General features: G+C 50.6%; 1 protein-coding gene across 2 annotated transcripts in view; it reads right to left on the bottom strand.

Annotated features, from left to right (window-relative positions):
* SLC29A4 (solute carrier family 29 member 4) overlaps nt 1–10,812 on the bottom strand; it is a 23,767-nt gene extending 12,955 nt beyond the window's left edge. The window contains exons 1-2 of one of the 2 annotated variants that reach the window (XM_019637408.1): nt 10,672–10,812; nt 521–623 (exon numbers count right to left, since the gene is read on the bottom strand). In XM_019637408.1, coding sequence (XP_019492953.1) covers nt 521–599 — 79 coding nt within the window. In that variant the 5' untranslated portion in view covers nt 600–623; nt 10,672–10,812. The remainder of the gene's footprint in view (nt 1–520; nt 624–10,671) is intronic. The other variant, XM_019637410.1, reaches the window with a different exon arrangement.
* Between the last annotated feature and the right edge of the window lie 385 nt (nt 10,813–11,197).

The following is an 11,197-nucleotide window of genomic DNA, read 5'->3' as shown; positions in this document are numbered from 1 at the left end:
GCCGGGGTGAGGGTGAGGCCCAGGCTGAAGTCGTGGCCGCAACACCCCAAGGGGGGCATAGTGGCCCTGGCGACCCTGGGGACCTGCAGCTGATCTAGCCCGCCACTCCCAAATACCCTAACCTTCCCCGCCTTGGTGCCCAGGCCTACCACCCTTGCCTTCCCACCATCCTGGGTACCCTGGGAGGAGGCTGAAGGTGCCATGCTGGGTTGGTGGACGGGACAGGTCTTTCTGGTAACCAGACCCAGTTTTGAAGGATGAGTAGGAGTCCGTGAGCTGGAGATCATGCGGATTCCAGCCTGGTTTAGGGGCTGCATCAGCTCCCTCCCCTAGTCCTCCCCCTGGGCCCCAGTCCCTGGGCCAGGGCCTGGCGGTGAATCAGGCAAGTCCCCTCCCCACCCAGTACTGGGTCACCAGGGTGGGATCAACACAGACGTCTGTCAGAGCATGTGCAGGGCTTCCGCCTGGACGCCCTCCTCTCACTTTCCACCAGACTAGCTCCTCCTGCCTTGAGACCCACCTTGAGCGTCAACCGGGAGGCCCCGGAGGTATTTCTGCCCACAGCTGTGGCCCGCACCTTTTCTCAAGGCCATGCCCATAACGTCTGAAAGACTGGATGCCCCCTGAAAGCAAAGGCCTGCTTTATTTCTTTCTGGATCCTCAGTGCTCAATGCAGTACCTGGTATACAGCAGGAGCCAAATATGTGTTTGAAGGGTGAACTGAACTGGATGCTGCGTAAGTCTGTGTTGAGTGCAGTAAAAGGGTGCTGGGATGGTGCAGATGTGCCCTCTGGGGTGGGATGTGTCCCTCTGCCCTTCTCCTGGTGTTGTTTGGCCAGGAGACATGGCCAGTTGATCCACATCATTAATCTTAGTTACTGAGCCTGATGTTCCACGGGCCTGGAGCTTTGAAAGGGCCTATGCGGGAAAGCCATGCCGAACGGTCCTGGGTGTGAATAAAAATTATTCACACTGTTCTAGATGCAGGGGACACACTGGGGTCCCTGCCCCTGTGGGGTTTTCGTCCAATGGGGGACACTGGCAATAGACAAGTACAGTCATTTAAGGAAGCGTCAGATGCCTGGAAGACAGTAAGACGGAGTGATGGCGCAGACCATAGTGTGTGGCTGTGGGCAAGGTGGTGGTCATTACCTGGTGGTCAGGGAAGGCCACTCTGAGAGGGTGACCCATGAGCTGAGAGACCTGAATGATGGAAAGGCACCTGTTGTGGAGAGGTTTGTGATGAGGGTGTCCTGGGCAGGGAGAGCAGCCAGCACCAAGTCCTGAGGCCAGAATAGGCTCATTATATTCAAGAACAGAGAGAAGGCCAGTGTAGGGGGACAGAGGAAGGGGGAATTTATCTGGTGAGAGATGAAGTCCAGTGGTGGGCACGCCAGCCCAAGGGGTCTTGTTGGCAGTGGGAAGGCGCTGGGGTTCCTGGAGTGTTTTAGGGGGAGGGGGGAGCATGCTCTGACCTAGGTTTTGAAACCTAGATTGCTAGTGGGAATGCAAAGTGAAGCAACTCTTCTGGAAAGTAAATTGGCCTAAAAAACATGCTTACGCTTTGATCCAGAAAATCTAGCCCGAGGAAATAATTCCAAATACAGAAAAGGTTTTATATACAAAGATGTTCATCAGGAGAGCCAACCATTACAAACAGCCCAGTCTCCCAAGGAGAGTGGGTAAGAGTGGGTGAGTAACATTCATCACGGTGGGGCTGGGGGACGGACGACATCGTTAGCTTAGCAAAACCCAAGAAAACCAGTGGAATGATACGCAGCCACACAGAGAGCTCTGAAGTCACCATGAGGGTGTATGGTTTTGAAGTATTTATAATAATGTGGAAAACTGGCTGTGCGAGTGTTAAGTGACACAGGAACAGGAAGTGAAAAGAAATACAAAAGATACTTTGCACCAAAAAAATTGGAAAAACAGGGTGAGGTGTTTTTCTGGGAAAATACAAATGACTAGTCAAACTGCTATTAGACAAAATAAAAGTCTAAATAGAGCAATTACTGGAGAGGAAATAGAGAAATTTGTTAAACAGCTACTTCTCTGCTCAAATCCCAGGCTTAGGCAGGTTCACAGGATTACAGAATTCTACCAAACTTTTAAAGAGGGAGTCATAGTGCAACTTAAATATTCCAGAGCACAGGAGAAAAAAGAGAGAAGAACTGCCTACACCTGACAAAGATTTTTCTAAGAAAATAACAGACCAGTCTCACCTGTGAATTTCAGTATGAAGTCCTGAATAAAATATTAGCAGAACCCACCAGCACATTAAAATAAGAATATCCTATAACACTCTGAATGCAAGATTGCCTCATGTAAAAATGCTATTGATATAATTCATCATATTAATTGGTCAAAGGAAAAATCATGCAATCATCTATATAGATATGAAAAAGGCATTTGGTAAAATACAACATCCATTCTGAATTTTTACAAAACCTTAATCAAAGAGGAATCAGTAGACTCTTTTGTGCACTGGCAGTCAAAAGGCACATCTCTTTAAATACAAAAGCAAGACTTGGATGTCTGCTCTCAGCTCTGTTATTTAACCTTCTCCTCCTCCCCCACTTTGGAGTCCTAGCTGACATTATTAGGAAAGAAATAAAATCTATGAAATTTGAAAAGAGGAGTTAAATTATTGTTATTTGTAGGTGACAGGATTATACAGCTGGAAGATCCGAGCCACCCAAATGAAAACCTTTTAAGAGATTTCCAGTCTTCCTACTTAGGCATGACAATTAGAAAACTGTAATGAAAAAAAAAGATTAATTCACAATGGCAACAAAATAGATAAAATTCCCTGGAATATTCTTAATTAGAAATGTTCAATGTCCATATGAAAACAAAATTTAAAAGGACATTAGAAAAACCCTTTGTGAGGGACCCAGAGGCAGACAAACGGGGAGAAAGGCACAGGCTGTTCTTCGACAGGATGTCATTTCTTACTAAATCAATTTCCTTATCTAACACCATCCCAGTAAAAACACCAGCAAGATGCCCTTCCTTCGGAACTAGATAAATTGATTCTGAGAGTCACATGGGAAAATGAATTTGCAAGAATGAGCCAAGACAATACTGAGAGAGGAAGAGTAAGGACGAGGGGCTAACTTGCTGGATACAGAGCATAAACAAAGCTCTCGTATTTGCAGCAGCATTTGCTAGACGTTGATGAGATGAACCAACCGAGGGCACCGGACGTAGTTCCAGAAGTCAACCCAAATGCATGCACTGATAATGGTAGTTATTTTACTATTATTATTATTTGAAATAATAGCAGCTTTTCGGGGCGGCTGGTTAGCTCAGTTGGTTGGAGCACAGTGCTCATAACACCAAGGTTGCCGGTTCGATCCCCACATGGGTCACTGAGTTGCACCCTCCACAACTAGATTGGAACAACTATTTGACTTGGAGCTGATGAGTCCTGGAAAAAACACACTGTTCCCCAATAAAAATTAAAAATAATAATGGCAGCTTTTCATATTAGTGGGAGAAAGATGGATTATTCTGTAAGTGGTATTTGCACCATTAGGTGACAATCTGAAAACAAAATAAAATTGGATCTCTACCTCATTCCTTATACCAAAGCTGAAACCCAAAATAACAAAAGCAAAAAATAACAACAACAAAAAAAATCCAGATTTTAGGTTTTAATAATCTTGTAGAAAGTTCTTTTTAAGCAAGGCACAAAACTCAGAAACCATAAATGAAAAGATCACTACATTTGACTGTTTCATTAAAAATAGAAAATTCGTTCATGGAAAAACCCATCATAAATGAAATGAGAGAGATGATGCCAAAGTGAGGAAATACGTGCAACACATAGACAGGAAGTGGGCTTACTTCCATAATAGAAAAATTCAACGACCAATAGAAAAGATGAGTAAAGTACATGGGATGATAATTTACAAAAAAAGGAGACACAGTGGCTTCGACATATGAAAAATTGCCCAACTCTACACCTAATAAGAAAAGCACAGAATAAAACTACACCGAGAGGCCATTTTCCTCCTAGCATATTGGCAAACCCAAAATGTTTGAAGTCATTCCTGGCGAGGTGAGGGCATGAGGCCCTCCCATGCATTGTGGTGGGAGGGGAAGTTTATACAGCTTCTGTGGAAGGAAATTTGGCACGTCAATCAAAAATTTTAATGCACACATCATTTGTTCCATTCACTCTATTGTTAAGAATTTATACATTATACTTGCATATCTATTGAAGGCTGTATCCTAGGGATATTTGTTGCATTTTTGAAATAGCAAATGATTAGAAACAAATGTTCAGCAGTACAAGATGCAGTCATTATAAAAAGAATCAGGTAGCTCTACTCTTACTAATATGGAACGATTTACAAGATACAGTGTTTAGTTTTTTAAACAAGCAAGGTGCAGAAAAATGTGAGTGATGGCTAATTTTGTGTGTCAACTTGATTTGGACACACACACACACACACACACACACACGCTATAGGTTTTGTTTCTCTGGAGACTCTGACTGAATCGGTATGTATAGTATGAAACCATTCGTGTTAAAAAGTGTGAGCATATGTGAGTGTGCTTGCCTGCACACAGCTGCCTTTGGAAGGCTGCCCTGTAAACAGGGAACAGTGATTGAGTCTGAGAGGAGTTTGGAGGGGCTGGGGTCAGAGAAGGGATACATTTTTACTGTAGCCTCTTTCACTCTTTGGACTTTTTAACTGTTAAGTGGGACAGGCAGGATACACAACTGTGCATGCTTGTACGTTCACTCTGCGTAGAGAAAAAGACTGGAAGGAAATGTAGCACAATATTAAACAGTGGCCATCATTGAATGTGGGGACTGGGGAGGCATCATCTTCCTTTCTCTTTCCCTATAGCAAGCCCATATCCGCTTGTTTGTAATGCTTTTCTCTATGCACACGTTTATCATGAGGCACTATAACTGTATCTGTGTGTGGAGATAGGCATCCTGTCAACCTCACCTTCACGGTTCCCACGCTCGCCACACATCCTGGCTCCTGAGGGCACCAAGTTATATGGGCACTGGGGGGTGAAGGACCTTTGAATCTGGAAAACCCCTGTGCAGACAGGTTTAGATGAGGATCAGGGCTGGTTTGTTGGTCTGGGTGTGTGATTGTTGGTGCCGTATTCAAAGGACCTTCGCAGGGGCTCGTGTGTGGTGGGGTTCAGGGTTGAGTTGTAGGGGAACCAAGGGGGCCAATGGCAGCAAGAAGAATGGGTGCCTTTGAGGGGGCTCAGAGCGGAGAGGGGCAGGCCACCCCACAGCTGACTATGTCAGGGGCCCTCCTCGGCCACGACTCTGCAGGGTGGGGTGGAGTCCTCGGAGTCCAGGAGGAGGGGGTGGCCAAGACCCACACCAGCAGAGGCTCCCTGGGGCATGCTGTGGAATGCCACCCTTCCAGAGGCAGCGTCTCCCTTCCCCCACATCATCCTGCGTCCTACGAGTGACTTAGACTGGCAAGTGGGATGTCCGTAGCTGTGATAAACCAGAGACCTGGGAAAGCTTTGCTTTTACACGGCTGCCATCGCCATGAGAGTACGCCCAGGCTATAGCGATGGCAGGCAGACACATGGAGCACAGTCACACAGCGGGGGCCACCTAGGCCAGCCAGCAGCCAGCCAACCCAAACATGTGAGCAAGCCAGTCAAGGTGAGCAGAGCCACCTGGCCAACCACCCAGCTGTGAGAGCCATAAACACGGTCATACCCACTGACATTTTGTGGGTGCTGTGGCGACGAGTAACTGGCACACTGACCAGCTGACGCCATTGTCTTGTGCCTGTGACCTGGGTCGAATGTCTGCTCCTCCTCGCCTTGCACAGTGCCATGGTCTCAGGCATGAACCTCATTTCACCATCCGAGGTAGATATCATGCCTTTGTCTCCCCAGCTCAGCCTACCGGCCGCGTGACCCTAGGCCGCCCTCCCCTTTCGGTGTCTCCCCTGGCAAAGGGGGCTTAAAAGGCCTGCTGTGAGGAGTAAAAGACATAGCATGCTTCACATGGGGTCTGACACTTAGTAAACATTTTGCATACATCCTTCATGTAATTCTCCCAACCACCTTATGCTGTGGGACCATTATTGTCACCACCCATCATATATGTGAGCAAACTGAGACCCAGAAAGGTCTCTAGCTGGTAGGTCAGAGCTGAGTCTTGTGGGTCTGCATCCTGTGTGTTTACCACTAGTCATATGGGATGTCTCTGTTGGGATGACCCAGAGGCAGACCCAGGAAAGGGTTCTCTGTGGGGGCGCTGGGGTGGGCTAGGCTTGGGGCCAGGCCTGCTGTCACTGCCGAGGACACCCCGGCCTCACTGACAGCAACAAGGACTCTGCTAATCAATGTGTGTCCTCCCACCCCTGTTAGCAACGCTCCTTTGGAAAAAAGCCATCTGCCAGGATAAAAAATGCAGCCAATTAAGGCCCCATTTAATGAGCCGGTGACGGGCTGTGGCAAGGACAGAGCGAGGGGCCTGAAGCCATGCCTGTTCTGTCAGATGGGCTCGTGAAGACATCTACGTTGGTGCAGGGAGAGGCTCAGTCACAGACAGAGTGAGCAGAGGGCTGCCACTGCCAGGGACCAAGACACACGCTATGGCAAGGGCCTTGCGCTGTTCCCAATGCTTCAGATGCTCCCCCCACCTATCATCTTTGGGTAGGATGGCCATCAGGGCCTCCTCCTTGGTCTCTTGGCGCCCCACACTATGCCCTCCAACCCACCCCCCAAGGCGGGCAGAGCGAGCTTTCTGAAAGGTGTCCTTCTCCCGCTAACTCCCTCCCGTGATACCTGAGTGCAGGCAGGGCTAACCCAAAGCCCAGGTGCTGCAACCCCGCTGCCCTCTCCCCCATCGCCTACATACTCACTTTTGAGGAATGCGCAGTAAGGGTGGTGGGCTTCCGGTGCCTGAGGCCGCACCAGCGGGATTCAGCTCAGCTCTGCTCAGTCCAAGCTGATGTAATTTCTTTAAAAACTGTGTGGGCTTTCTGTGTGTGTATCAGATTAACATTAGGCCAAAGCTGCACCCACAGAACTTTTTGAGACACCCTCTCTCCGTTTTGGGCCGTGGGGCAAAGGTCTTAAAAAATTTTAAAGTTCTCTGTTCTAGCCAAGAGAGTCTAAGATGCCCGCTTTTGAGATTCTTAGAAGCATTTTCATCAGCTGAGAGAGTTTTAATCACTGCCTTCAATGTTTCTTAACCACATCTGTTACTCCTGACAGTGGAACCTTGAGAATTTGCTTGACCAAGACCATGCTATATTGGCAACACTCTACGTTTGCTCTTTGCCTTAGGGCGAGTCCTTTCCTGGGGGGGCTCTGGAGTTGTTGCCCCTGGTGGCCCATCCAACCAACCCTCCAGTATGTGCCCTTGTGCATGACTCTCAGGGGAGACACCTTGGGCCCAACCTGAATTTTCTAGAATAACTCCCACCATTGCAGTGACAACAACCACCAGCTGCTCACCCGTTGTTCATCCCTTCCAAGGAACAGGGGCCACCCCAGACCACCACGTCCCACCATGTCAATTTGGGGAGATGTGCCCACCCAAAGACCAGTGGGCGCATTGAGGCATTTTCCTGTTCCTTCCAGCTATAGAATGGGCTTGTTTTGTTTATGGGGAAAGAGGGACTCAAGACAAGCTTAAAAAGAAATTAAATGTCCACAAAAAGACATATACACATTTTGTTCCTAGTAGTAAAAACCTGGAAATAGCCCCGGTTCCTTTCAAGAGGAGATGTTTAACCAGACTGTGGTCCATCCAACCACAGAGTACTACTCAGCACTGACAAAAGAACCTGCTACAGATATAGCAGCTAGGATGAATTTCAAAGGAACTGAGTGAACAAGACAGACACAAAAGTTATTCACCAACTTTTGTGTGGCCCCATTCAAAGGAAGTTCTAGACTAGGCAACATGGATCTAAGGTAACCAAGATGGCGATGACCCTGGGGCGGGTGGGGGGCACAAGGGGACCATCTGGGGTGATGCTCATGCTCTCTATATCTTGACAGAGGTTTGCTTTGTGGGATGTGTCCATCTGTCAAAACTCAGCAAATGTTCCCTTTAGATTTGTGCATTTCACTGTTGGTAAATTTTGCCCCCAAAAAACAAAACCAGGAGCGGCCGGATGGCTAGGTTGGTTAGAACTCGAGCTCTGAGCAACAGGGTTGCTGGTTCGATTTCCACATGGGCCAGTGAGTTGCGCCCTCTGCAACTAGATTGAAGACAATGACTTGAGCTGAGCTGTCGCTGAGCTGCCGGTGGGTGGCTGGATGGCTCAGGTGATTAGAGCACATGCTCTCAACAACAAGGTTGCCGGTTTGACTCGCGCATGGGATGGTGGGCTGTGACCCCCGCAACTAGATTGAACAAATGGCGACTGGACTTGGAGCTGAGCTGCACCCTCCACAACTAAGATTGAAGGACAACAACTTGACTTGGAGCTGATGGGTCCTGGGAAAAACACAGTTTCCCAATCAAGTTAAAAAAAAACAACCCAAAAACCAGAAGCAAATATTGACCTCCAACTAATGATAGGCATATTAGGGCTGAAGTGTACTGATATCTTAACTGCCTTTAAACTGCACTGAAAAAAGTGAGACAGATGGGTATGTGGATGGGGCTGTCTCAGACAGTAAGTAGAGCAATGCATGCAGTGAGCACATGGGTGTACACTGCACAAGTCTTTCGACTCTCCTTTATGTGACAATTTTCATAACAAAATGTTAGGGAGAAAGACGAATAAAGAAGGCTAGCAGTGCCCCCCCACTCCTGCCCCGGGGTCCGCCGCTGCTCCAGTGGGGCTGTTGCAGGTCATGGCGGCTGTGCCATCTGGAGCTCAAACCTAATTATTCCCGACTTATTAACTTAAAGCCAATTAGAATCTTCCCATCAACCTGTACATGCAGCTGAGAGTCAGACAGCGACAGGAGTGAGGGGCCTGCTCAGGACCCAGCAGGGAGGGAGAGGAAGTAGGCTGGCTGGGTCCAGAGGCCTCTGCAGGGCAGAGGGAAAGACACTGCCATGGGGCTCCAGGGCCAGCCAGCTGGACACGCTGGGCGGGGCTGGGCCTCAGCGACCGTAGGGGTGAGGGTCTCTGGTGCAAAGCCTGTGTTCCTGACTTGAACAGAAAGGCCCCCAGAAACTGGCCAAGCCCAGGCCCAGAGTGGAGGAGGCCCTTCCTTAGGAAGCAGTCAGCCCCCATCTGCTCATGTAGCTCAGTACACTGCCCGCTCTCCTTCCATTCGAGCACTGTCAGTCTCGCGAGAAAAGGAGACCCGGCCATCTGGGTCAAAAGGCTAAGTGAATAAACTAACAAACCCCACGACTCTCTCCTAAGAGGGGCAAGGACGCCGCGTGGTGCTGAGCAGGACTGGGTGGGGGTCGGCGCTACGGGCACCGGCTAGGGGTAGGCTCTGGGCCAAGTGCACAGTCTGCTCAAACCACACGGTGACCCTGGGGGGAAACTATCACAGAGGGCGAGCCGGGCCTCAGAGAGGTGAAAGTGCTTGCTGGGGTCACACCGCACGGCCAAGCAATGTTGGCCCCTTCTCAGCCACCTGTCGGTCCTGCGGGTTATGCCGCCTGCTAGGACCCCTAGACTCCAAGCCCAGAGATCAGAGAGAGTCACACCCCAGGCCAGGCTTCCAAAACTGGGGTCCCCATACGTGGCCTTCTGGGCCTCCACCCCTCAAGACACCCAGGTGATTAGCCAGTGAGGTGGGATAAAGGCCCCCAGCTGCTGGAGGTTAGCCGGGAAAAGGGCAGTTGCTTTTAGCAGGAAGAGCTTTTCATTATGCTTCTGTGGATGCGGTTGGGGGGATGGGATGCTTGGGGACAGGTACCAGCAGCTGCCCCTGGAGCCCTGACTTCCTCTCTCCCTACCCCCTCTAAACCCTCCTGTGAGCCTGCCCACCCTGGACCCTGCACCGCCCTCTGTCCCCTGCAGTCTCCTCACCCACCCAGCCTGTCCCTCTCTAGATGCACCAGCCACACCCCATTCCCTACACTCTCCCCTCCCCTGCCATGAGGGGACTACTTCCCAAGCTTTTACCCATGTGGTTCCCTCCACCTGGAGGGCCTGCCTGTCAACACACACTCCCTCCCCCCCTCCCCCATCTCCTATCGATTGTGAAGTCTCAGTGCCACAGTCCGTCTCCAGGGAGCCTCCCCTGACTGCTGGTAGAGATGACCCTGAGTACTCACAGGGTGGCAGGCACCATGTGAGGGAGGCTCCGCGACACCATGTTTTGCAGGTGGGGACAAGGCCCAGAGAGGCAAAGGCATTTGCCCAGGTCGCAAGGTGGCTGGGTAAGTGAAGGGCTGGGTGAACACACTGGGGCAGAGTGACGCCAGCCCAGGGTTCGGCCACCACGTGCTGACCCCAGACAAAGCGGGGAAGGGTGACTAGGCTCTCACAGATACCCCAGTTCCCGGAGCACCCAACAACAGCTCTGTCCTACTGCTCTGGGAATAGCATGCCTATTTCACAGGTGAGAAAACAGACGTCAGCCAGCCCAAGGGCCTGGCCCACGGCTGGCTTCCCAGCCGGACGCTGAGGGCGTGGCAGAGGCAGGGCTGGAGCCCAGCCTGTCTGGACCCCAAGCCAGCGCCCTTTCTCTCCAGGTTTCCCGCCGAGGCTCGTGGCCACACCGGGGCCTTACCTGGGCTCTGCCGTGCTCCCTCTGTGGCCTCTCCCGGGCAGTCGGAATTCGCTGTCAGGCACGCGTGCAAAGGAGCCTTTGTACTCTCTATTTACAAGAGGAGGCTTGTGAGCAAATTAGCAGGGTAACCAGGGAAAATGTTTGGCTTCCGTGGGTGGGAGCTGGAGCCATCTGTTCCCAAGTGCTGAGAAAACACTGGAGCAGTCGCTGGAGCCACCAAGCCCAGCGGAGCTGCCGAGTGCTGCCTGGCCCGCAGGCTGTGTCCTGGGCAGGGCGCTCCTCCTCGCGGGGCCTCAGGGCGCCTGTCCAGCCCTTGGCTCCAGAACGCTCCGCACCTGCATCTGCTCCTGCTCCTCTCTCAGGGCTCCCAGCCCCAGCCCTTCCCCAACATGCCGGTGGGGTGGGGGCGGGAGGCAGGGCAAGAGGACACGACAGCGCCAGCTTTGGGGTTTTAGTTACCACTAGACTCATTTGTCCCCAAGCTGGAAATAGCTTTATAAGATGATAATTCACCAGTCTAGAAATT

Source organism: Hipposideros armiger, unplaced genomic scaffold (genome assembly GCF_001890085.2).
Source record: "Hipposideros armiger isolate ML-2016 unplaced genomic scaffold, ASM189008v1 scaffold_33, whole genome shotgun sequence".
Classification (NCBI taxonomy): domain Eukaryota; kingdom Metazoa; phylum Chordata; class Mammalia; order Chiroptera; family Hipposideridae; genus Hipposideros; species Hipposideros armiger.
This window is presented reverse-complemented; position numbering and strand designations above follow the sequence as displayed.